General features: G+C 38.0%; 1 protein-coding gene and 1 long non-coding RNA gene across 9 annotated transcripts in view; one reads left to right on the top strand and one right to left on the bottom strand.

Moving 5' to 3' along the window:
• The window catches only part of XRN1 (5'-3' exoribonuclease 1), a 99,261-nt gene extending 85,687 nt beyond the window's left edge, over positions 1 to 13,574 (top strand). The window contains exons 35-43 of one of the 8 annotated variants that reach the window (XR_014263433.1): positions 518 to 640; positions 1,061 to 1,220; positions 3,179 to 3,360; positions 4,984 to 5,097; positions 5,192 to 5,294; positions 7,587 to 7,625; positions 7,986 to 8,146; positions 8,629 to 10,851; positions 12,455 to 13,574. Coding sequence is in view for 7 of the 8 variants with exons in the window: in XM_082461164.1 (XP_082317290.1) it covers positions 253 to 363; positions 518 to 640; positions 1,061 to 1,220; positions 3,179 to 3,360; positions 4,984 to 5,097; positions 5,192 to 5,294; positions 7,986 to 8,146; positions 8,629 to 8,928 (1,254 nt within the window). In the remaining variant the exon portion in view is untranslated. Of the gene's footprint in view, positions 1 to 252; positions 364 to 517; positions 641 to 1,060; positions 1,221 to 3,178; positions 3,361 to 4,983; positions 5,098 to 5,191; positions 5,295 to 7,586; positions 7,626 to 7,985; positions 8,147 to 8,628 lie in introns of all 8 variants that reach the window. The other 7 variants (XM_082461160.1, XM_082461165.1, XM_082461164.1 and 4 more) reach the window with 7 other exon arrangements.
• LOC309660551 overlaps positions 1 to 27,873 on the bottom strand; it is a 247,780-nt gene that overhangs the window by 147,406 nt on the left and 72,501 nt on the right. The window lies entirely within an intron of this gene.

Below are 27,873 nucleotides of genomic sequence, written 5' to 3'. Positions count from 1 at the left end.
AATACCATTAGAATCACCACCATTGTGTTTTATTGCCTACATTCATAATTGAAGGGAATGCTAAGTCTCATTTAGAAATTAATGAAAGTAAAGGTGGAATTTTTTCCCTCATCAAGTTTATGGGCCCCCTTTTTTCTCATGGTATAAAAGAGAAAATAACACATTAAAAAGTTTGCAGCAATTTATTTAGAATACTATTAAGTCGGAATTATAATTTTATTTGCACAAAAACTCATTCTTCCTCTCTTACAGGCGTTTGAAGGGCCTGCCAAATGTAGTGTTAAGCTTTTGAAGAGAAATGAGAGAGCAGAAGTCTCAGAAAACCGAAAGGTTGAAACTAGTTATCCAAATGCCATTGATCAGCTGAAAGACTGTTTATTCAAGTTCTCTTCCCAAACTTTAACACCTGGGAAGACGATTGAGTGAAAATTAAATGATCATTTTTGTACATAAAACTCTCAACTATTTTCGTGTCCTTGTACTTTCATCTTCATGCACAAAATATTTATTCTTTTAGCCTAATCCTGGAATTGAGAACTTCTTAGCATCCTTGAATATCTCCAAAGAAAATGAAGTACAGTCATCTCATCATAAAGAGCCTCCAAGCGAAGAACATTTGTCACCACAGTCATTTGCTATGGTTCGTATTTTGTAAGAGCTTGTACACTATGGTAATTTCATTACTGTTAGCCATACATACCCTGTGCAACAGTTAAAACACTTTCTCTTATGTAGACTGGTGTGTGGCATTATTATTGTCATCCTGTGAGAAAGATCGGGCTGCCCTGGGCAATTTAGCCACCATAGCTCCCTTGCTTTTCAAACATTGCCACTAGACAGTTTGGTCAAAAGTTAAGCAGAATGATAAGTATTGTTTCTTTGCCAGGAAACGTGAATTTTTTTTTTCAACTCTATTTATTTTCCTTATTCTCTATCTGAATGTAGTTATCGTCTTAATTTTTAACAATGGAACTTATTAAAAGAAACATCAGTAAGGTCTGTAGCTTTTAACTTTTCTCCCCTATCCCCACTATCTCCATACCAATCATTTTCAAAACAGAAGGGAACTCGGATGCTTAAAGAAATTCTAAAAATTGATGGCTCTGACACTGTGGACCATAAGAATGAGATGAAACGATTTGGTAATGAAGTCACTGTTTCCTCTAATAGAAGAGATGAATACGGATCTTCCTCACAGCCTAAACAAAGTAAGAAATTAAGTAAGTAAGCTAAGCACTAGTACTAATAACCAATCACTTCAAAAATTCAGTTCATTTATTTTTTAATCATGTGATTTTTAAAGATAATTAAGTATAATTGAGAGTAACAAATAAGAGTATAATTCTATACTTGTGTCATTTATATAACAGTGTAACTATGTAACCAATAGATCTGTAGTCCCTAAATGTCTTCTTGTGACTACGTTTTTTTTAATATTTCTTTTTTTTTAATAAGTTTATTTTTTTAATTTAATTTTATTTATTTTATTTTATTATTTATTTTGGTTGCACCGGGTCTTAATTGCAGCAGGTGGGCTCCTTAGTTGCAGTTCGCCGGCTCCTTAGTTGTGGCACATGTGCTCCTTAGTTGCGACCAGCAGGCTCCATGCATGTGGGATCTAGTTCCCTGACCAGGGATTGAACCAGCATCCCCTGCACTGGAAGGCAGATTCTTAAGCACTGCGCCACCAGGGAAGTCCCTCCTTGTGACTACTTAAATTATACTATTACAGATACTCATTCTGGAGATTCCAAACCTGGAAATGTTTTCACATTTTAGCTTTTTCTCAGTAATTTAAAAATGATTATGTAACTTAAATACATTATTTAACTTTTCTATAAATTCTTTTATCTATAAAATAACATTGCAAATGACGGTTGTGATAATTGTATGACATATATAAAGCAGTTAGCACTGTGTCTGACACATCATAGGTGCCAATAATTGATATTAGTATTATGTTAAAATAACTTGGCCCACATAAAAATAGAAGAAGCTGTAAAATCAATTTAAAATAATTAATGGAGGCACACACTGGAAAGTGGGCACTTACCTTAAGTCTAAGAAACCTATAGCATAACATCTGGCACATAGCTGGATTTCAGTAGATGTCCATCATTACCCCTACCTTTTACGTCCCCTGTACTTTAATATTTTGACTGTCTAATTATCTGCAAAAGCCTACCAGGAAAAATGACTCATGCAAAAGTAGGTTGGGGACAGAAGTTTCTCAGAGAGGTAAAAAACATTTTGAAATAAGCTAATCTGAGTTTATTAAGTATCAAAATCAGAGCCTAACTTCATTTATGCTCCCCTGAGTATTGGGATAAATAATTTAAAATTCCAGTAACTATCAGGAAACAATATTTATCATAGGGACAGATATGCTCTTGAAATAGAGCAAAATAAAATTTTAAAACAATATTGGATAAATATGGTCCCACTGTCAAAAACAAGTAACTTTTACTATACTTCAGTATAGTGAAAAATATCATCTACCTTAGAGCCAAGAACTCAGTATCCAGCCCATGTAATAGAACTAATGTGTGACTTCAGGCAAGCCACTTAACTTTTTTTTTAATCTATAACAGTAATAGGTTTAGATTCATTCTTCACTGGGGTGTGCTTTTTGTTCTGTTCGTGAGTTTGTTGATTATAAAGAATGTGAACTTTCAGAATTTTTAAATCATAATAAAGGCACTTAAAAGACTTAATTTCAGAAAAACTTTTAAGAAGCATTATTTTAGAGCAAAAAAAAAATTCATCCATGTGTCTCAGAAAGTAGGATGGAATTTTGAGAAGACTGAAGCTAAAGCCTCAGGACTTAAGAATTAATTGTAAATCAGCTCAAGAAAGCCATTTGCATGTTTAGATTTTGCCTGTAAATAACTATGTAGTCATTAACCTCTCACGATGCTAATTTTTGGCAGTCATCTACTTATCATATTTTTAAATCTTTGTCTTAATTATATATCAGTAATTGATTGTAATCATCTAAAATCTTCATTGAATTCTAGTCATTTTAGGCAAAACTAAATAGTTCTTATATTTGCATCATGGGAGATTCCTCTTCTCACTTTTTAACAATGTCCTCCTTGCTATTCTGTAAAGCCCTGCCGTAATTGCATAGTTTGAGATATCATTGAATGTGGATATGTCCTTTTCCCTTTTTTGGCAGCATCTTATATGAACAAGCCTCACAGTGCTAGTGAGTACCATAACGTTCAGTCTGTGGACAGTGTGTGCTGGCCTGCCGCCAGCCAGATTCCTCCTGTGTCCACGCCAGTAACCGAACTTTCTCGAATTTGTTCCCTTGTTGGAATGCCACAACCGGATTTCTCCTTTTTGAGAACACCACAGGTATTGTATATTACCGTTCTTCCATTTACATAAGGTATTGAACACTGAGCTTAAATAAATTGACTGAAAATCTTTGGCTAGAAATAATATAGTGGAGCTGATTTTTTTGACTTTATGAGCAGCATAGATTAATACCTCTCACTCTGGGTCTTCCATTTATGCCTAACCAGACCCCTCAGAGAAACTGATAGAGGAACCTGGGCAGCAGGTAGCCTCGCAAGATTCTTCAGACTGATAGAGCTAGGGATCTTGGTCTCCAGCAGCAGTTTTCAAACTTTTTGGTCTCAGAAACTCCCCATCTTTTTTTTGAGGACCCCAAAGAACTTTTGTTTACTTGTGTTATATCCATATTTACCAAATTAAAAATTAAAACTGAAAAAAACAATTTTAATGTTGTTAATTAAAAATGACTTCGAAAAAAATTTAATGAGAAGAGTCACATTGCTCTACTTTTTTGCAAGTCTTATCCATCTTCTAGCTGAATAAAGAAGCTAGATTCTCATATCTGCTTCTTACTATCAATCTCTTGTAATATGTGGTTTTGATTGAAATATATGAAGAAAATCTGGCCTCACACAAATAGATAGTTGGAAAAAGGAAGAAAATTTTAATAGCCTTTCCATATAACTGTGGATATTCTTTGATACTACATTAAAACGTGGTATTTTCTCAAAAGTTAGTGCAATGTAGAATCTGAAATTATATCAATGAACTTTTTGTTCTCTGTATACTTATGAGAAAATGAGAGTGAAAAGGGCAAATAGCATTTTCATATTATAATAAAAATAGCTTGAACCTCAAGGATCCCCAGAAAGGGGCTCAGGGACCTCCAGGATCCCCACAGTGCACCTTGAGAACCACGGCAGGAAGGCTGTTTTCTCCTTTTTACATCCAGATTCTTGACACATTCTCACCTAAAGCAGAAAGCATGATTAAACTAATAATACTACATAAAAATGGCTACCTTTTGAAAAAGTAACATTTTTTTAAAATCTTTTTTATAAAAGAAAAGCACATACTGTAAAGAATTATCATTTAAATGTAAATATAAAATCAGTCAGAACCCCTGAGTCTTTTAAATTTTAGCAGTTAATTCATATTAGCGAAATATGTGCTATTTAAAGGATGGTGGAAAGCAGAGGTCAGCAGATTTTTTCTATAAATGTCCAGATAGGAAATATTTTAGGCTTTGTGGGCCATATGGTCTCTGTCACAACTACTCACCTCTACAATTACAGTATGAAAACAGCCATAGGTGATACATAAGAGTGGGCTTGGCTGTGTTCCAACAAAATCTTACATACAAAACAAGTAGAAAACCTAGTTTCCTGATCTGAGATACAAAGAAAAAAGTTTTGCTGGCTTTCATTTACATTATGATGCTTGGTCCTTCAGCTAGCTTAGAGATCATTTTAACTTTGTAAACATTGAAAGATAAGGCAACAATTGTAAAGTTTTTGCATCATAACCCAGAACTTAAGCTGATAGTCCTTTTTTGAATTCTTAAATTTTTTTTTACAAAATGTTAGATGAAATTATTCCATTTGTTTAAACTAAGCTTTGGAGGAGGAGGTCGACTTCCTGGACAGATAACTTCATAACCATTCATGTTCTTTTTTTTAGACAATGACAGTTTGCCAGGTAAAATTATCTAACGGCTTACTGGTACATGGGCCACAGTGCCATTCTGAAAATGAAGCCAAGGAAAAAGCTGCACTTTTTGCTTTACAACAGTTGGTGAGAACTGTCCATGAATTCTCTACTAAATCTTTAATTAATCCCTCTCGATGTTTTTGTTGCATTGTTTTATAACTTCTAAATACTTCCATAGGGCTCCTTAGGAGTGAATTTCCCTTTGCCTCCACCAATATTTCCAAGTTATCCTCCTGCTGTACCACCTGGAACCATTCCTCCAGTTTTTCCCCAACCTACTGGTAAGGTATTTTGCTCTTCTAAATATTTGTTATTGAATTATATTGTTTTTAGAAAGTTATTTTAAGAAGCATCATTTTGAGGAAACCAAAAAAATTACCAGAATGTTTAGGTAATTTAAGGAGTTTTGAGAAGTAAGCCTGAAACCAGAGCCTGCAGGTTCATCTAAAAATACCATTTGCCCTCCTACAGTCTGTAGTGTGGCTAGATAGAGTAGGAAGGACTGTTCTCTGTTTTGGGCAGCCCGGTAGCTGCCAACGCATGAATTTGGGTTTAAGGTAGACATCAAAAACACAGGGACGGGGGGCGGGGGGGGGTGGTTGTAGGGAGTGGGGGGAGGTGTGGGAAGAAAAAACAGAGATGAAGGGAATAAGAAGCTGTGGATTTGAAAGAAACTGCCCTTGGTGATGAGGGAAATGAAGAGCGGAGGGGATTTTAAACTTACTCTATGTGTGTTTCTTAATATTCTCTCACCTTAAGGATAGGTACATAGAAGACGAAAGAGCTTTTAAAAGATAATTACTCTTAAAAGAATTTTTTTTTTAAGTTTTACAAAAAAAAAAAACCATAATTAGAGTACCCTACTTGGCTTTGCAGTAATAATATTTATACAGTCACATATCATAAACACTGTTTATAATTTTAAACAAACATTGTAATATACTTACATTGGGAGGACAGGGTAAGTAGTGAGGGGTGGTATAAAAGAACTGAATTTTGATCTATCATAACAGGAAGTCTAAAAATGCCTAAAATTGAAAAATCAACTAGCAGTATAAGCAAATTATTGAACAGTTTGGAAATAAACAGCTAAAACAGTTAAAGCTGGGATGGACCAGATGACTGCTATATTATGTTGAAAACCCTTTTTATTACGATATGTATGTGTATAATTATCTTTACTTTGATTTGTTTAAAAATGCAATTTGTCTAAGGTCGTAAGTTACTAAGTAGCAGTAGTAGCATTCAAAAGCAAATATATCTAATTACAAAGCCCACAGTTTTGTTACTGTACTACACTGGCATTCCTTTGCCTGTATAAACAATGTTTAGTCATAAAATTTTTATGACACAGTGGATCTGAAGTTTTCATATAGCTCAAGGTAGTAAGTCCACTATAACCTGGAAAATCTAATTTAACTGCTTTTTCACTTTTAAAAATGAATCCAGCAACTATATATCAATTAATTTTAAGTAATTAGTTCATGCAGGTTACCTAAAGGTCTACCCACAAGCTTCTCTCAAAAAGGATTTGTCTTATGAGAATATATTATCTAAAAGGAATGATTGTTTTCCCATTTATTATCAATATTTTATAGCTTGATATTTTACCTTTTTAATGTTGATTATTATGTTTACGTTCGTTATTATATCATGTTTATTAGTGTATTTTTACCTACCTAGAATTTTAAAGTTTAATTGGAGTTCTTTTGGTTTTGTGCTCTCCAGTGTTCCAATAATAATATATGATATAAAAGCCATGAGATTTGAATGTTAATCAGGAGAAAACAACTTATGCATCAGATTAAGATTTTAAAGTTATTTTATAGATTTCCACTTTATGGTATGAAAGGGTCCCAATGGAGAAAAATATAGTTTATATTTAGGACAGTGATTTTGGGAACTGGTTGAGTTGACGTATGCATAAGATTACTATAGCATCTTTTAAATAGATCTTCTTGGTCTTATAACTGCCCCCGAAGTTGCACATAATTTTCTAAATATTACTAGTGTGTTTCATATTAAAACTGTTCTTTATCCTGGAATTTTTACATCTGTAATTCATAACATTGAAATATATTATGATTCTTCTCTCCTGATCCAAACATTTTTTAAGTAGCTGAGTTTTAGTTAAGCTATACTGTCTTATAATTCTGGCTGCCTTTTCCTCTCTTTAAAAGGAAGGTTTGAGCACAGTACATACCTTCTTTGGTGGCAATGTGCTGGTGTCTCGATTGTCATTGTTTAATGCAGTAGTTCCCAAATGTTGCACTGGTGCTGACTGCGGAAGAGTCACCTGTGGAGCTTATTAACAATACAGATTACTGGGCCCCTCAGAGTCTGAGGTACTAGGTCTGGAGCCTTGCCCAGGAATCTGTATTTCATAAGCTCCCTATGTGATTCAGATACACAAATCAGTCTTGGGAACCACTGATTCAATGCGCTTTTAATAAGAAAATGTAAATTTTTTTTAAAATTCTTGAATTACAAATATTAGAATAGGGAAAAAGATTCTACATGTTATATGAAAGTGATCAGATTTCAAGACTTGAGCTTTTTTGGTTTTTTTGTAGGCTGGGATCACTATGGAAGCAACTTAGCATTGGGGGCAGGTGAGATTCTTAAGATTTCTCTCTTTGTGCCCTGGCTTTTCTCCCCCAAGGGACAGTTTCATGACCCTTTTATTATTTTTTAAAATATTATTACAAATATTCCTAAAGCTTATATCAGTATATGGTACTATGGGCCTTCGTAGGCCAGACAGCATAATGATAAGCTGACTTCTGTAGATGATTCACAGTCCTTAAGGGGCTCCTGAGGTTGAACATTGTAAGCAAGGGTAATCAGAAATTAAGTGTATATGCCCTTGCCAAAGCGAAAAAAGCCAAAAAAGGGTAGCAGAAGGAGGTCTTAAATTTCAAGGCTTTTATGATACCATTTTACTAAAACAGCTTTTCCATGATTTTTAACAGCTAATATAATGCCCTCATCATCTCATCTCTTTGGCTCAATGCCATGGGGACCACCAGTGCCAGTTCCTGGGAAGCCCTTCCATCATACTTCATATGCTGGGACCATGCCCATGGCTGGAGGAATGCCAGCTGGTGTGCACAATCAGTTCATACCTCTACAGGTGAGACCTGAAAGAGAATTATTATATTTTTTTAAGAGAATTAGTTTCTCACTGCTCAAAGACCATTGATAAAATTTTGTTTATTCAGTAATTATTCAGTGCCAACTAGAAGTCCAATCATTACTGGTCTGAGTACTGAGAATATATTTTGACCAGTGGTGACCAGTCTGACCTGTTCCCTGCTGTCTGAGTTTGTGTTCTAATAGATAATAATAATTGCAACAAGTAATAACATCCTTTTCTAGAACAAAGGGATTTAAAATCAGGAATATGAATTTTCTTTATATTTAAGTTATGGATAATTTTTAAATATTTTATTTGTAACCTTATTCCTTGAATTTCTAAAGTCTGGTTTGGAGGTTATAAGTGGAAGTCACAAGTCAGCAGTGATTGACAAGTATTAGCAGCATGATTTATGGTATTTTCTGACACTAGCTTTTTTGGTCTACATTGTTAATTAATGATGCTTTTATTCCTCAAAGGTAACTAAAAAAAGGGTTGCAAGCAAAAAGAACTTTGAGAACAAGGATGCCCAGAGTTGTCAAGCCACCCTACTTCAGACTAGCCAGTCAGCATCTTCTGATGTCACCAAAGTGATTCCACAGGAGAGTTTATCAGCTTCCTTAAAGTCCTCTCAGATTACTCAACTTGCGTCTCCTTTTCAAGTTGAAGCTGCCTCCCCAGGCCATAGTGTGTCTCACCATAAGTCAACACCAAGCTCCTCAAGAAGAAAATCAAGAAAGCTGGCTGTCAATTTTGGAGTTTCTAAACCTTCTGAATAAATTTGGTACTTGGAATTAAATTAATTTCGTTCCTTTCCTCCCACCTTTTTATAAATCCATATCTGTGTCTCATAAAAAATTACAGTGTACTATTTTAAAACAATATATTTCAATTAAAATTTTTTAAATTTTTAGTTGTCAGGCACTTTTCATGCTATTTAAAAGACTATACATCAAATTGTGCATCTTAAGTATGTGCAATTTGTTTTACATCAATTATACCTCAATAAAGCTGTAAAAAAAGACTAAATTCAACCTTGTGTTAAAATGATATCAGTGGACTAAGCATTCAAATGTACCACTCTAACCATTGGCCTCATCATTAGAAGCATCCTAAACTATGAATTAGACATCATATTGCAATAATTATAAACATTTCTTACACTATCATTGAGGGATAATTAAATGGAGCATGAAAATTGGGCCTCAAGTATAATTTACTGAATGTGGATTTTATTTCTCTTTTTAATGATGTAGCAGAAGTGTCAGGAGAATGGCTCTTATTTATAGGTATCTTAACTTATGTTTTATTATATCTGAGGGTCCTTTGGACCTGCTGTGAAGTGATCACACTTGTGGTGGTGCTGCCAGTTTTGCTTTATTCTCAATTTTGTACCAAAGCAACTTCAGAATACTGATCAGAATATTTCATTTAACTGCTTAGAATTATAAATAGCAATCTAGATTTGAGTAAATAATGACAATTTTTTAGATTATTCAAGAACCAGCATTAGTAATTTCTAATAAAATTAAGTTTCAAAATCTACAGGGTATAATGATTACAAATTAATCTTCTAATAGAATAAAGTACAAAATATTAGTCATGTTGTTAATTAAAATAAATTGTGTTATCAATTTGTATAGCTTTTTACCTGCTTACTTAAACATACATGAGAGCTCCATTGTTGGTCCATGTGTAGTGCTTCCTGGAACTGATGAAATTCTAAATTTTTAAAAAATTCCACTGTGTGCACAGGCACCATCAGTGTATACTGTACATTATTTATATGACAAGTGCCCGTCTCATTCTCGTTCCATATTTTTAGCTTTATGCTGAACTGCCCAGGGACTCTGGCATTTTGTCTTTGCATGTCACGTGTGCGTGTGTATTGTTCAAGCTGTAGCTGTTGAAATTATTTTAGAGTTTATGAAAATGTCTCAGTGGTACCAGGGGCTGAGTTTTTATATGTACGTTTGTGCTTTCATTTTTGTGATATGCTTATATTTTTAAGGAAGTAAGTTATACTTTTTTAAAAGTAGGAACAACAATCTTTGTATGGAACTGCTTATTATTATATTTAGTTTCATTTGGCTCACTGAAAACTCTGCCATGAGTCTTCGTCTGTTTGTTTTTAAAAATGCTACTATTGGATTAAATGGATTTCTTTCTCTAACTGCTAAATGTTAGAGTTTCTCTAAATGTTAATAGGATATTTGTATGTTAGTAGTGCCTTTAGTGTAAGAGATAAATGTTCATTATTTGTCATTTATCACAGTCATGTGAGTGTCTGTGATTTTATTTTCTATTAATTTTCCTAGATTCAGATGTTCATTGGTTCCCAGAATTTCTTTTTTGGGGAATATTTGTTTCTCTGTAATGGGATCTTGAGTAATGAGGCTCAAGTAATTCTCAGTGTTTGTCCTTACTGCCTCACGAACTTTTTTTTTTTTTAAGGGAACATCTATTTGGGGCGTACAATACAAAAAAGTTAGATTGTGACGATAAGATTATGTCAACCTCTTACTACTTTAAAGTGTATAATATTTTTCACCTTATGTAACTTTACAAACTCCAGCATTCAAGAATTGCCTCACTCATCATTGCTCTGTGACCACTCTATAAACAGTGTACAGCCCACATCTTTTTTAAAGCCCAGAAGAAGGAGCATGTGCCGTCTTCTGAAAACTCCAAGAGAAATTTTGGTAAGCACAGTGCCACTGAACCCATATAAGGATGTTTCCTCAGTATTCAAGTAAAGCAAGCTGACAATTCTAGGTGGATAGGCAGTAAAAGTGTTTTCTTTTCGTTCTTTCTTCTCTTTTTAAAAAATGTATTATTCTAAAAGTCAAGACTAAAGAGAGATTAAAATGGAAGAGAGCTCCATAATGACTAGATAGTGTCAGGCGTTCATCTATATTCTCTTCATCTTGTACACCTATTCTAAATGTGGGCCTGAGAGCAGTAGATGTGCCCTCTCTGGGGAGGATGTAAGAGGCAGAGACTGTTTTTATCTCATGACAATCTTGAGGAGACTAGATCCACTAATAGACTGGGAAACTTACAGTTTTTCCTTTTTTGGATGGTGCAGACTCAGAATACCCCAGAGTTTAGAAATATGCCCATTCAACTGTTGAATCTGTTGTGGCCTTTCTGTGGAAACCATGGGCTGTATAGGGCACAGAAGAGCAGGTTCCCCAAAATGCTTCATGTTTCCACGTAATAAGAGCAGTTAAATGTATTTAAACCTTCCTCTCCTCGCTGAAACATTATTTCTAAATATCCTTGTTCAGCAAAGTTTTTTTTCCTTTTTTTTTTGCACAAATTAAGTGAATTTTGAATATTGGTCCTTCAGTCTCATTGTTCCTTTTCACCGTGTCCTACGTTACCTGAGTTTTATAATTTTACAGATAGACTGTATTAACTGACTGAAACATTATGTAGACTCAAGTCTTAAACGTCTGAGACTCAGTTGCCTGAAAAATTAATTTCACCTCTGTGTGTGTCTTGGTTTCAGTTTAAGACTTTCCTTGCTGTTCAGAGGGATAAGTGGTTCTTTTAGAACTAAAAAGATAAGGAGATCTTTTTTTCTCCTGTTGGTGGGAGAGATGAAAAACTCTTGATGCAGGTTTTTTGTTTTTTATTTCCTTTTCTGTAATCAGGTAATTGCTTTGGTTTTAGACTGATATTTTTCAAACTAATCTAGATTTTGGGGGGAGGGGTCAGAGAGGGAGGCAGTTGGAAGAAGGAAACAGTTAAATAAGACCTATCCAACACTGCATTTTTAGACTATATCTTTCTAGGTCAAGGAAATAGATAAGTTGCAGGGTCTTTTTTATTCACTCACTTTTAAATCATCTGTTTTATTTGTATTAATAAATCATACATTTTCATAGTGATTGTCTAATTTTTACCTTTAAGATAGCTAGGACTGTCCAGCTGTCCATTGAAGTTCATTGTAATATGCTTCATCTCATTGTCCAGAGCCCCTTTTTTAAAGCAACTGTGTACAATCTCCCAGCTTTTTGAGTTTGCTATATTTCTTAGTACCATCTTGCTTCCAAACTGTGTTTTTACTGTGGAGGAGAATTAATTTATTGGAGAGGAATGACCATGACAGGCATTCTCAACCTTTAAAAAGAAATGAATCACAGAAATTCCCTTATTTTTTTTAGAGACAGTGATAGAACTCAAACTGGCAGTGTTCTTATTTCAGAAGTTTTGTCAGTGAAACAGCGTTTTTTTTTGCAGGAGCTTCCTTTCCTAGTTAGGATAATGCTTAAAATTCCAGAAATGAATATGTTTCAGACAGAGCTGGTTCAGATTTCCATCAGACCACTCCATCTTCTGCCAGGGAGCAGTGTGAGACAGCGTCGAGACAGACAGAACGGGGGCAGGCGGAAGTTTCACCAACTTAACTCCAACACCACTGATCCTTTGTTTAGAGGGAGAGAAAAAACAGGTATAAAGTAGTTTTCGTAGTTAAGAATATCACCAATCCATAGCTGCTTTTTGTGTTTGTGTGTGTGTGTGTGTGTCAGTGAACCAGCAGTAAGGCCTTGCTCAATCGCATTCAGCCATCTCAAGTGCAATTCATGATGGAGACTCTGGTTTCCAACAGATAAAGTTTTACATAGTTAAACCTGTAAAAATTAAGTTTTTTTCAACAGTACACCTATTGCTATTATTTCAGCAATTGGTATACTATTAAATTGCCCAGGCCAAATAATTAAGTTTCTGTAGATGTTTTACTAATTTGAGCCAAATCCTCATACTGTTTTCTCATAAAGTAATAAGAATGAGAATTTGGTCCTCAGTTTGCTTTAAGTTCTCTTATTCCTTTCTTTCCCTTACAGTTAAAGGACTTTTTTGTTTGTTTTGGAGCTTGGGGGCTTTTTTTTGCCTTAAGTGTCGTACATTTTCTTTTGCCTGCACCCAGTTGCTTCTTTGAGTGTTTTCATCTATTTTGATATATGAGTAATAGATAGTATACTATATCATCAAAGTGTTCCAACATTTTGTTCTTTTAAACAATGTAAGTAAGTATAATTCATACATATATATCTTAATTCCTTCCTTTCCTCACATAAGTATTTTATAAGTAACTGGAATTTTTCATTAGATCTTATACAGAGCAGTATTTTATTAAAAGTTCAAAAGGGAAGACTTTTATGTGCTCATTTTGTAGTTTTTGTTTTTTAAATATCTTTACATTGTCTGCAATTAAAGTGTTTTAAACTTGCATTGGAATGGACTCCGAATGTATTTTTGTGTTAAGCTGTACATTTGTACATTTCTAGCATGAAGGTAGCCTCAAAATGTTGTGCAAAAGGATTTTAAAATGTATGAATCACTGAAAGAGTTTAAACATCTATACATGTTAAATGCTATATGGATTTTAATTAAACCTTTGAGAATGATTTCATAAGCTGTTTGTTCTTGTATGTTTGCAGTGATATTAAAAGTAGAAACATTACAGTATTCACTTAAACCCCATATCCTTTTTTTTAGCAAGTTTTTAAAAAATATTTATTTATTTATTTACTTATTTGGCTGTGTCGGGTCTTAGTTGCAGCACGTGGGATCTTCGTTGCAGCATGTGGGATCTTTTGTTGCAGTGCACGGGCTTCTCTAGTTGCAGCGTGCAGGCTTCTCTCTAGTTGTGGCACACAGGCTCCAGAGCATGCAGGCTCGGTAGTTGTGGCGCACGGGCTTAGTTGCACTGCAGCATGTGGGATCTCAGTTCCCCAACCGGGGATCAAACCTGCATCCCTTGCGTTGGAGGGCGGATTCTTACCCACTGGACCACCAGGGAAGTCCCAAACCCCATATCCTTTTATATTGGTATTTTGAAACTGTCAGTTAGCATAAACTAGACAGCACGATTGGTGGAGAAAGTCGGACTATAGATTCTGTTGCCCACTGTTCAGATCCTACCTCTACTTCTAATTGTAAATAAATCATTCTCATTTTAGGACTGGCAAGTTATGTAATACCTAAGCCTCAGTTTCTTCATCTTCTAAAGGAAGAAAACAACACCCCTTGTATGGTTAATATGTTTAAAGCACTGGGTACATAGCAGGTATATTACAGATGTTAGTAAATAAGGATTTGTCACATGTACCTAAACACACAGAGTCCTGTATGGTGCCAAATACCTCTATGCTTTTCCCACTGAGTCCCTCTCCAGTATTCAGTTCATGCAGAGTCCCCACGCCTCACTTAGGCATCTGGGAGACTTTTCTCTTTCTGTTCTTCTTCCTTTTCCCTGCCATTGATCCCCTCTATCTTTTCTACCAAGGGGAAGGTTCTTACAGAGCCATGTTGGAAGAGGCTTTAATTCTTACTCATAAGACTGGGGAATCTACAAGACTAACATCTTGCTAATTGGCCATGTCTCACAATATAACTCCAATGCATTATTATGCATATTACCAAAATCTCTCTATGGTAGGGGTGGGAAGGAGTTGGAAAGAAAGGGTTAAGGAGGGAAGAGAATCTCTACCTACTAAATCTGCTTCCAGCTCTGCCCCTTCAACCTGAGTCTGTCTCTACTGTTGTACTTTTACTCAAGACCCCAAGGAGTGGTCACATTCTGATACGGTGTTTGGCCGCCTGCATGCAGCAGAAGGCACGAGGCCTGGGATCACCAGTGGAGACGTCGCCAGCTGCTCTTCCACTTCATCCCCCAGACCGCCAGCTCCCCACGGTAACCGCCCCTGTCCGCCCCAACTCTGTAGCATCACTGGGCTCCCCCAACCTTGGTGTCTGTTTTTTTACTTGAGAATCAAAACTAAACAAACCAAAACCCACTCAAGCTAGCTTAAGAAAAGGAAACTTGCTGTAAGAATATGGGGCTATCTCAGAGAATACAAGCAGGCTTCTCAGGAGCTGAACCTTAGTCGAGGTGTTACCTTCCAATTCACTCTCTGTCTCCTCTCCATGGGGCCGTGGGCTCTATAGTGTCTGTGACTCTCTGTAGATCAGGTCTTTGCTCCAACATCTATATTTGGGGGTGGGGGACAGGTCACCTTGAGGGGCTACCCCTACTGGACTGTGGGTTGATGAGGAAATTTGGACCTATCAAAGGCAGGCTCTTAAGAAACAACCACATTCTGGGCTGGCAGTCAGTCCTCATAGTTCATACATAAAAGAAGGCCTGCAGGGACTTCTCTCGTGGTCCAGGATGTACAAAAACCACCTACAATCCAAAGGCAGAAACACGGCTGAGCTTCAAAGGGGCCTGGACCAAGAGCAAGAAAGCTATCAGAAACATAGATACCTAACTTCTCCAGTCTCACCTCTGCCTTTCTGTTTAACACTCAAGGCTTCCGTATTCCCTTTGTACATTGCTTTAGTTCCAGCAACCAGCCTCGGACTAGCATCTCTCCATCTCAACTCCAAATGGGCTAAGTTTGTATCAGATGTCCACCTCCATGTAAGCAAGTAACATCAACTAACACAAACATGGCTGCCACGGCCCATTCATGTGGAGCGATGTTCTTCGGAGCAAGAAAGATCAGGATGTGAAGATACCCCTAAAAGCTGTTCTCATAGGAGCTATTACATGATTGTAAGTAGGGGTTATTTGCTTTCAAAATGAAAACTGGTGGCATTGCAGAGAATTGATTAGAGAGAGTGGAAATCGTAGACAAACAGAAAGCTGTCTCAGTCATCCAAGTAAGAATGATGCAGCTGCACTAACTCTTAGAAGCTCCTATATTGTTCAGTATGTTGGATATCAAAGAGAAACAAGACATGTGGAATCAGAGTTTCCAGCATCACCCTCTCAGGGTGACCCATTAATATTTTACCGGAGATTCTCTCTGGCGTATTGCAATTCATGGCGTAGCTGGTCTGGAAACAACACAATAGATCCAAGCCTTCCTGAGGACAATTAACGTTCTCCCACATCCTCCCGTGTATGACCTGCTGACTTTCTTTATTATCTAAGAAATATGAGCTCTTTCCAAGAAGTCTTTCTCAGCCTGATGACACGTCCTAGAATGTCAAGCAAACATGACTTCTGCAACTATATTCGTGGATAGCGGGAGCAAAAACTATTTCTTTTTTTTTTTAATATTTATTTATTTATTTTGGCTGCACTGGGTCTTAGTTGTGGCAGGCGGGATCTTTTAGTTGCAGTGTGTGGACTTAGTTACAGCATGCAGACTCTTGGTTGCGGCATGCATGTGGGATCTAATTCCCTGACCAGGGATCGAACCTGGGCCCCTTGCATTGGGAGCGCAGAGTCTTACCCACTGGACCACCAGGGGAGTCCTACAAACTCCTATTTCTTACCAAGAATGTATCACATGGAGTCAGAGCTAGCCTCAATCACAAAATCCTGAATGACAGTAGGTACTCTTTGCTCATTATGTTAGAACATTGTATTCTACAAAAGACAGCTGGGCACAAACTGATGGAGATATCCCTCGCATTATGGCCAAGGCTGGGAATTTCTCCACTATGTCGGTTGCAGGGCAATATTTATTGTTCACAGGCACAAGTCACATCATTAATTATGTTTCTATGAATATAGCACTGAAGGTTTGTGCTCCAGGCTCAGTGATAATAACAGTTACCACTTACGGGCTATCTGCTAGGTACCATTCACTTTATATAACACTTTCAATCTTCTAAACAATAGTAATATAAAAATAGTATAACTCATTTCACAAAAAACGAAAGTAAGACACAAAAAAGGCTAACTTGCCCAAAGATACAATATGCAGCTGAGTTGGAATTCAGAAGAGATCTGTTGAATCCCCAAACCCATGTTCTAGTTTACTTTCTCTTTTGAAATTAATTTCTAATTGTTTAGGTAACATACGGCTGCATTTCCTACAAATTTTGAAAGTATGGCAGGTCAGAGTAAAATCTTTGGGCCACCTTCTAGAGGTAATTGTTGTGAGCATGTGGTGTGTGTCCTTCTAGCCTTTTTTGATGCCACCCTATCTGCACATATAACTACTTATAATTGCTTTTTTATTTTACATAAATGGCGTCATGCTTTAGGCATCATTCTGAAACTTGCCTGTTTCCCTCAGCAAGTATCTCTGAGACTTGGCATGCTCTGCCACTCATGCTGTTCCCCTTCCTAGGCCTACCTGCTTCTCTGAACACCTAGCAGAGCAAGAGGTAGTGATGAAGATCTCAGCTAATCACCACTGACAGCACCAGACACTTTAAGGGAATTTTTTTCTTTTTTCCAACATTTCATTATGAAAAATTTCTAATAGAGAGCAAATATTATACAATGAACATGCATATACCCAATACCTAGATTCTACCATTAACATATTACCATACTTGCTTTATTACATATCCATCCATCCACATTAGCAGAGCTCCCTGAAGCACCTCATTGAGCTATCAGCTCTGCTCAGGTTGTCAAATGACCAATATGACACCTAACTGGATGAGTGGGGAGCAGTGGTCAAACTACCTGTGGAACCCAGTTTGCTAGATGTCAGCAGAGTTCTCTATCCTGGAAAGGATGTCTTTTATGGAAAAACTACCTATCCTGCAGGACATCCAAGACTATTTGACTGAAGGAATCACTCAAAATGGCCTAGAATTGTACTTAAGGTTGAAAAGACCGTAAGAGAATGGATTGCATATCAGCCTGCCAAAGCAAACTATCCTGGGTCCCTACTTTTCGGGAGGGCGGCACCAAGAGCTCCATCAAGAATCCAGACTGACTTCAAGGAAGCCATCATGGTCGATAGCTTCCCCAAATGGATCCAGGTCTTTCCCTATCCAACTCAAACCTCTGGAGCGACAGCCCTGAGAGAGACAGCTGTTTGCAGCACCAGGATGGCAGGAACGACCATTTATGACAATAAGTCTATCTTTATTTCATTTGACATGAGGAAATTTGTGGTCAAGATCCTTAGTGTGCAGTACAGTTGGACAGGTTGTAAAGACAGTACAGATCTCCAAGTACAAACTTGCCAGGTTTTGTGTCCCTCCATAGCAGATATTTTTTTAAGGAATGTGGCCAAGAGTGAATGAATGAATCAATGTTTTTTAAAACAGAGCATTATCTCAAAGCTGGCTTTGCCTACTTGCAGCAAAACTTAACAGGCATACAGCATTCTGGTTGCAGTTTTGTCTGAAGGGATTCTTGAGTTAGGTTTATTCCAGGAGTATATTCCCACCCCTGTGACTCGGGTTACTGGGCCTGTGACATGTACTAACAGGCCATTGTGGCATCCCCACACATAGCTGAGGCAGAAGTGTTCCTCAAGGAATGCAAGGGGTGATATGGCACCAGAAGAGGTGAGCTTTCTGGCAGAGGGCAAGAAATTAGTGGAGGGAGTGCCAGCAGGGACCAGGGATAGATTTAGCGGAGCTGGCAGTGCAGAAGGGAAAACGTCCTATACTGCTTGAAGGAGATGCTTCGATATTGTTCCACAAGTATTAGTTGAGGGCCTACTATGGGCTGGGCACTGTCAGGAAACCCAGGCTTCCAGGGAAGGACTCCAAAGTAAGGAGAAGTGAAGCCAGGACTCAGCCAGCATACAGACTTTATTCCCTTCACATAGAGGTGACTGCGTATTTATCACACAAGGCTGCTACCTCATTCAGGACCATCAAGGTCAGTTTTCTTTTCCTCTTTTTAATCAGAACATTTAAAAGTAAGCTGACATGATTTCCAGCCAAAGAGGGACTTTTGACAGGGAATTTTGCTCTCTTCCTTTGCTGCAAAATAATGTATGTTTCTCTTCTGGGGAATGAGCACACAGACGATTGCTTAAGCACAATAGATATTAGTCACAGCTCACTGATTTCATCTATTTCTCCCCAGAAAGAAAAAAAAAACATTACAGGGTGATAATCAGATGAGTCCCCATAAGGGGACTTGACTGAGAATACGATGCAAAGCTCAAATTAGCAGTATCAGACAAATGAGGGTGTCCATAGCAAGGAGTCTGGGAGCTAAAACCCCCGGGTCTGCACACATTGCAGAATAAGCTATGAGACAAATTATTTTTTTTAAAGTAGAGAACATTATTTATTTAGGCTGCGCCTGGTCTTAGTTGCGGCATGCATGCAGGATCTAGTTCCCCGACCAGGGATCAAACCCTGGTCCCCTGCATTGGGAGAACAGCGTCTTACCCACTGGACCACCAGGGAAGTCCCTATGAGACAAATTATTAATGCAGCTTTTGTGATCTTTGCTTTTCTTCTTTAAGCTGTCGTTCACCATTGCTAGATAAATGCTTCCGGAGTTCAACACACGCAAACAACTTTCCCCATCTCAATAGCTTAATCAAACACCAGTGGAGTCTTAACCCGTATCTCTGGGGTTGTCAGATGATAATTTCCCAATGACACTTCCTTAGCACCACTAAGTGAAGGAAGTCATCCTTTTGGCCTGAAATGTCATCATGTGATATTTCTACATTTATTGCTAATAATAGAGGTCACAACCGCATGAGTCATCTTTGATTCCTCCTTTTCTTCACCCGCCACGCGCAGTTCGCAAGTCGTGGTGCAATGTCATCTCCTATATCTGCCCTCTTCTCTCCATCCTCATGGTTACCTTACCTTAATGCAGGTTCTCTTCTTCTCAAGCTTAGCCTATTGACATGGTCCTCTTTTTTTCCTGCTTCCAGACTCCAGTCCATAAAAACAACAATCGTAAATACTGTTTACAGACCAAGTGCTTTATAGCATTCTGCCATTTAACTCTCACCACAGTGTTGTGAGAAAGGCATTTTTAAAGTTTTTTCTTTTATTGTGGTAAGAACACAACATGAGATCCACCCTCTTTACAGGATTTTAAGTATAGAGCACAATACTGTTGACTGTAGATACAATATTGTACAGCAAATCTCTAGAATTTATTCCTCTAAACTGAATTCATGTAGAACTTAACTAAAACTTTATGCTCGGGACTTCCCTGGTGGCGCTGTGGTTAAGAATCCGCCTGCCAATGCAGGGAACACAGGTTTGGTCCGGGAAGATCCCACATGCCGCGGAGCAGGTAAGCCCGTGTGCCACAGCTACTGAGACTGCGCTCTAGAGCCCACATGCCACAACTACTGAAGCCCGCGTGTCTAGAGCCCCTGCTCCACAACAAGAGAAGCCACCACAATGAGAAGCCCACGCACCGCAACGAAGAGTAGCCCCCGCTCGCCACAACTAGAGAAAGCCCGTGCGCAGCAACGAAGACTCAACGCAGCAAAAAAATAAATTAAATAAATAAATTTTTTTTAAAAAAATTGAAAAAAAATCATAAAAAAAAACCCTTTATGCTCATTAACTAGAAATTCTTCGATTTCTCCTCCTTTCAACCCCTGGCAACCACCTCAGATTGAAATTTTCCTCAACTACCCAGCAATGAATGAACATATGCTAGGGTCCCTCATCATGGCACTTTAAGATACTGAGGCAAAGAAGCTCTTGAAAGTTTCAAGAAAAAAAAAATCACATACAAAGGATTAGGAGTAATAATGAGTTAAGACATCTCAAAGGCAGTGCCAGAAGCTAGAGAATAATGGAGCAAAGTCTTCAAAATACTGAAAGGAAATAATTTCTAACATAGAATTCTACACTCAGCCAAAGTACTGATAAAATATTAGGATATAATAAAGACATTTTCTAACATAAAAGTCTCAAATAATGTAACTTTTTCTTTTTTTTTTGGCCACACTGCACAGCTTGTGGGATCTTAGTTCCCCAACCAAGGATTGAACCCGTACCCTCAGCAGTGAAATCACGTAGTCCTAACCACTGAACCACCATGGAATTCCCTCTAATAATGTAACTTTTAAGTGTCCTTTCTCAAGAAACTACTAGAAGATATGCACTAACAACGTGAGAATGTGACCCAAGATTGAAGATTTAAACCAGATGGAAAGAGAAGTTCTAATCTAATTCACACAAGGTAGTTTCTTCAGTGATAGCAAATGGAGATTTCAGTATGAAAGCTGTCCATCAGGTCTAGAGGTTGACTAGTACAAACTGGAAAAAGTTAGAAAGCCCTAGAAGAGATGGCTTTAAGAAAATGAAACTGAGAAAATTCCTGATGTTTCTGAACATCCTAAGGGGAGATTTATAAAATTATAAAAGGTACTTGGGTTGAATTAATAATAAATTTATAGAAAACCAGAAATATCAGATTAAATATTAACTCCAGAGAAAATAGAAAAGTTTCGCAGGAAAGGAAAATATTCATAATTTAGGTCTAGCAGAAAATAAATAGCATAATTCAGGAGACCTTAATAAAGACACTAAAAACTTGTAAGGGTGTAGGTAGACTTAGGAAAACTAAAAAGACTAATAACAAATAAGAACTGTTACCACTCCAGGACAAAAAAGGCAAAAAGAACATGCCATTACTTGGCTCCAAAGAGACAGAGGGTGTTGCCTGACAAGAGCTGTGACCTTTTGTAGAACTAAGCAGCTAACCCATGGCCACCTAGTAGGGCAGGAGCTGGGGAACATATACTATGACCTCCTTGTTTCTCCCTCCAGTGTCCTGCTGGTGCTTTCTATTGGTCAAACCCAACTGAGTAACCATGGGGCAAGGGAAACCTTTGACGGAGTCCATGCAGATCAGCCTCCCAAGACACAGCAGAATGGAGACGGGTGAAGAGTGAATCTGGAAAGGCAAACAGAAGAGACACAGCATAGTACTGATACACTGGGTCAACTGTCGATTATGGTTATAATAACCATGTTAAAACATGTGATTATAATAATGGAAGCCAAATAGTCATCTAAACAAAAGCATGTTATAACTGTATTAGGAAGATGGAAAGGGTGCACATATGTGGTGGCGGATGGAAATGTGTGTGTACTCTTCCATGGTGAACGTCAGTAGATCATGCCCCAAACTGATAAAATATGTCACTAATGGAAACACGAAAAGAAGATTTAATGTAACTGCCTACAATAAAATGAAATAAAACAATAAAAGAATTAACCGAGAAGACCTCTCACATCTTTCTCAGCCCTAACACCATATTATTATTATTCTCATGGTCCATAGGTGGAAAATTCTACATTTGACTAGTGAAACCTCCACCTCAAGAATGATTAGAAATTTAAAAATTCTACATTAGGGACTTCCCTAGCGGTCCAGTGGTTAAGGCTCCACACTTCCAATGCAGGGGCCGCAGGTTCAATCCCTGGTTGGGGAACTAGGATCCCGCATGCCGTGAATAGAAAAAAAAAAAAAAAAAATCCTAAATTAGGATTCTCACAAACTGGATTCTCACAGTCTCAAAAATATCACTCCATGGATTACTTATTAAGTACGGAAGGGGAGAAGGTACCTTCATAGTGTGGAGATTTGGCAGTCACTATTTTAAGCAAATAGTCAAGCTTGGCAACAGTTGCAAGAGTAGTAGGGAAGGACTGACATTCTATACTTCTTGATGTGATGCCAGTGGAGGACTCAACATCTCCAATGTGGTATTCTTGCCAAAAATGCTTGCCCTGACTCTAGTAGAGGGAAACATGTGGGATTTACAGCATAAATCCAGGCCAGATAACTGACCTGTTCTCTCCAAGGGAGGTTGGGGGCAGGGAGGGCTGGGAGAGATTCAAGAAAACTAATGGTCAGATACAATGTGTGAACCTTGATTGGATCTAGGTTAGGAAAAAATAACATTTATAAGACACTTTATGGCTCAATGGGCTTCTTTGAATATGAGTGATGTTACTGAATTAAGGTCAGTTTTCTCAGGTACAGCAATGATGCCACAGTTATGTAGGAGATGTTCATAATCTTGGAAGACACACACTGTTGTATTTAGGTGTGAAGTGTCATGTACCTGCCTCCCACTTTCAGATGGTCTGGCATAAAGGAAGCATAGAAAAAGATAGAGGGAATGTGGTCAGATGTCAACAATAGCCCTTTCGATGAGGACTATTCAGGTAAGAATACTGAAGACTATTCTTTCAACTCTTCTGCAGATTCAAAAGAAAAGATTTTAAATGCTTCTGAGGAGGGACAAATGTAGGGATTGGTGGGGTATTGTTTCATAATATGCCTTGTTGAGCATGGGCTCTATCTACATAGTACATATTTAACCTTGATAAGGATAAAAACTAATAAAATAAAATCAGTCAAAGCCAACAGGAGGGACTTCCCTGGTGGTCCAGTGGCTAAGACTCTGCATTCCCAATGCAAGGGGCCCAGGTTCAATCCCTGGTCAGGGAACTAGATCCCACATGCCACAACTAAGAGTTCACATGCTGCAACTAAAGATCCCTCATGCTGCAAGTAAAAGATCCCGCATGACACAACTAAGACCGGGCACAGCCGAATAAATAAATAAACATTAAAGAAAAAAAGCCAACAGGAGAAACATTACAATTTTGATAAATGTCATTTGGAAATTAGTACTTTTTACATTTAGCAGTTGAGTCTTAGGGCTGGAACTTGCCTGGAGAAACTCTCAGCCTGCCTCCTCTGTTGTAGAGATTAATAAAGTGAGGCTCAGCAGAGTTAAGTGACGTGCCCAAGGTCACACACCTATGTAGCAGCGGAGCCAGGTCTAGGGTTGCCGCACTTCTGCTCCAATAATCTTTCCTTTATGTACCGTGAATCATTCATCTTCTATTGAATACTATTACTGCATAGTGAGTACACCACTGTGCAGTGATCTGTGCTCTTTCTTAAGACCGATAACACCAACAGCGGTGAAAGGGGAGGAAGAGGGAAAACCAGGAGGCTACAAAGACCACAGTCCAATATTGGCTGGGAAGGGAAATTGACACTGACATTGCAGAGTGGTCCCTCTCAGGCAGTAAAGAATCCATTCTACCAAATTAGAGGGTTTCATCAGTTCACACTCTAATTGACCATTAAAGCTTAGTAACTGATACTAAGAGGCTTGTAAGCCTTTGGCTCCCAACGTTTGGCCCAGCTGTCAAAAGTCAGCGCAGTCAAGACAGACAATGAAGCTTTGTTGCTGCTTGTGGTCATCACTGAGATTTTTAGACAAAGAGAAACAGTTCTTAGAATTTGGGGCACTTGGCTAGTTTTAAAAAATATCTGTCCAATTTCCTTGCCACGTTTTAAGACTCCAAACAATAAGGGTGGGTTTGACGATGTATATTTTATTCTTTTCCCCTATATCTCATTATAAAAAGTTTCCAAACACACTAAAAAAAATTACTTCTGAACATCCATATACACACCACCTAAATTCTACCATTACTATTCTACTATTCTTACGTTATTACGTAAGATCCATCGATCCATCTCTCTTATTACGTAAGAGCCATCGATCCATCTCTCGTATTACGTAAGATCCATCGATCCATCTCTCTTTCTATTTACCAGTCCCTCTTGTTTTTGTATGTATTTCAAAGTAAGTTGCAGACATCAGTATACTTCCCCCAGATACTTCAGCATGCATATCACTAACTAGAATTCAATATTTTATGGTGCCTTTTTGTTTCTTTACAGGTAAAATTTATGTAAAGTGAAATGCACAAATCTTAAGTGGGCCATGAGGTCTGGCAAATATACACACACATGCAACCTAAATCATCACCAAGGCACAGAACAGGAACATTACACACACAAAATTCCCTCACACCCTCTCCCAATAAATCCTCAACTGCCCAGAGGCAACCATTGTTCTGAAATCTTTTCACCAAAAATTAATTTTGCCAGCTCTAGAACTTCATATTAATGGAAAAAAACAGTATGTACTCTTTTTTAAAAGAAATTGAAGTACAGTTGATTTACAGTATTATATTTGTTTCAGGTGTACAACATAGGGATTCAGTATAGAGTATATACTCTTTATGCTAGGTTTCTTTTACTCAATATAATGTTTTAGCATTCGTTCATGTTGTTGTGTGGATCAGTAGTTTGCTTCTCTTTATTTCTGAATAGTAGTCCATTGTGTGAAGAAGATAGCTTAAGATTTATTCTCCAACTGATGAACAGCTGATCTGTTTCCAGTTTGGGGTTCTTATGAATAAAGCTACTATGAATGTTCTTGCACATATCTTTTTGTAGACATTTGTTGGTTTTTTTAAAATACTTTTTTAATGTACTTTTTTAAAAAAATAAATTTATTTACTTTTGGCTGCGTTGGGTCTTCGTTGCGGTGCACGGGCTTCTCATTGCAGTGGCTTCTCTTGTTGCAGAGCATGGGCTCTAGGTGCACGGGCTTCAGTAGTTGCAGCACCCAGGCTCAGTAGTGGGCTCTAGAGCACAGGTTCAGTAGTTGTGGAGCACGGGCTTAGTTGCTCCGCGGCATGTGGGATCTTCCCGGACCAGGGCTCGAACCTATGTTCCCGGCATTGGCAGGCAGATTCTTAGCCACTGCGCCACCAGGGAAGTCCTAGACATTTGTTTTCATTTATATTGGGTAAATACCTAGGAATGGAATTTGTGGGTCATAGGATATGCATATGTTTAGTTACATAAGAAACTGTCAGACTTTTTCGACGTGGTCATACTAACTCATACTTTCACCATCAATGGGTGAGAATTCAATTTATTCCACATGTCCACCAACCTTTGTCTTCTTCTTCTTTAATATGAGTCATTCTGTTGGTGTGTATTCTTTATTCTTTGATAAATGCATTAATACCATTAAAATCAGTCTGTTTTTAGAAAAAAAGTGTACCCTCACTTAGAGAAGTCAAGACTTTGCTTTCTTGCACTCACAGGAAATTGACATACTTTAAAACATATACATGCAGTCTCTCCTTTTTTTCCTTAGACTCTGTCTTATTTTTTTGTCGTTCTTTTGTAGTTTTTTTAAAATGTGGCAAAACACACATGACGAAATTTACCACTTTAACAATTTTAAAGTGTACAACACAGTGGTATTAAGTACATGTATGATGCTGTGCACACACCACTGTATCTAGCTGCAGAACTTTCCCATCAGCCCAAATGGAAACTCCACTTTTCACTCACCCTTCTCCTTCCTCCCAGCCCCCAACACCCACAAATCTGATTTTTGTCTCTATGGATTTTCCTATTCTGGATATTTCATATAAATTGGATACTACAAAATGTGGCTGTTCTATGATTATAAGATAGTAGGTATGACTAGAGACTCTTTGGTTGCCAGGACACAACACAAAGGCACTCTGGGTAGATGAAAGGCAGAACATGTTGTTACTTACAGCTCCAAATGAGAGAAGGCTTCCTTGCAGGAACGCACTGGGTTGGCAGGGGACAGGGCAGCAAGAGGCCGGAGCCGTAGGAGGCAGCTCAGGTGTGGCAAGCAGGGTGGGATTGAGCTTTGTTTTATGGACTTCCTGGGAAGTGGGAATTTTGAAGAATTATGTAGGTCTAAGGAAGAAGAGGTCACCCCTGTTAGGTATCTGGGAGCCTCTGGCAGTTGGGAATGTTTGTACATAACCCAGGAGTGTCAGAGCCCCAGAGGGAAGTAGTTGGGGTGGATGCTTAGCAAACTGCCCACAAAGGGGAAATGAGAATTTTCACCATGACTTCAAATTGAGTCAAGAGAGCACTTGTGAAATATTATAGTACAGCAACCTTTTGGTCAGGTTTCTTTCACTGACTACAGTGTTTTCAAGGCTCATCCATGTTGTAGCACGTGTCACTACTTCATTCTTTGCTATGGCTGAATACTATTCCATTGTCTGGATATACCACATTTTGTTTATTCCTTCATCCACGTAATGGACATTTGGATGGTTTCCACCTTTTGACTATTAGGAATAGTGCTGCTATAAACATTCATGTACAAGTGTTTATTTGAACACCTATTCTCAATTCTTTAGAGTATATTCCCAGTATATTCTTTAGAGTGGAATTGCTGGGTGGTATGTAATGTACTGAGGAATCTCCAAACCATTCTCTGAGCGGCTGCATGATTTTACATTTCTGCCAGAAATGGACAAAGATTCCAACTTCCCTACATGCTCACCAGCACTTATTATTTTCCACCTTTTTATTATGACCATTCTAGTGGGTATGAAGTGGTATCTCACTGTGGTTTTGATTTGCATTTCCCTAATGACGGACGACAGCACCATTTTCTGTGCTTGCTGGCCATCTGTATATCTTCTTTTGAGAGACGTCTATTCAAGTCCTTTGCCCATTCCTAAATTGGGTTGTTTGTCTTTTTGCATGAAATCTATCTTAACTCCACAAAGCAACTTTCTTTTTTCTAAATAATTTCCTCTTATTTTCAATACAGGCATACCTCAGAGATATTGCAGGTTTGGACCCAAACCACCGCAATAAAGCAAATATCACAACAAAGTGTGTCACATAAATTTTATAGTTTTCCAGTGCATACACAAGTTATGTTTACACTATACCATAGTCTCTTAAGTATTGCATTATGTCTAAAAAAGCAATGCACATACCTTAATTTAAAAATAATGCTGTTGGGCTTCCCTGGTGGCGCAGTGGTTGAGAATCTGCCTGCCAATGCAGGGGACACGGGTTCGAGCCCTGGTCTGGGAAGATCCCACATGCCACGGAGCAACTGTGCCCGTGAGCCACAATTACTGAGCCTGCGCGTCTGGAGCCTGTGCTCCACAACAAGAGAGGCCGCGATGGTGAGAGGCCCGCGCACCGCGATGAAGAGTGGTCCCCACTTGCCGCAACTAGAGAAAGCCCTCGCACAGAAACGAAGACTCAACACAGTCATAAATAAATAAATAAATAAATAAAAGAACGTGAATTTCTTTAAAAAAAAAAAAAAAAAAAAATGCTGTTGCGGGCTTCCCTGGTGGCGTAGTGGTTAAGAATCCAC

Source organism: Balaenoptera physalus (genome assembly GCF_965194825.1).
Source record: "Balaenoptera physalus genome assembly, chromosome: 4".
NCBI classification, from domain to species: domain Eukaryota; kingdom Metazoa; phylum Chordata; class Mammalia; order Artiodactyla; family Balaenopteridae; genus Balaenoptera; species Balaenoptera physalus.
The sequence above is the reverse complement of the archived record's forward strand: the minus strand, read 5'-3'. Positions and strand labels throughout refer to the sequence as shown.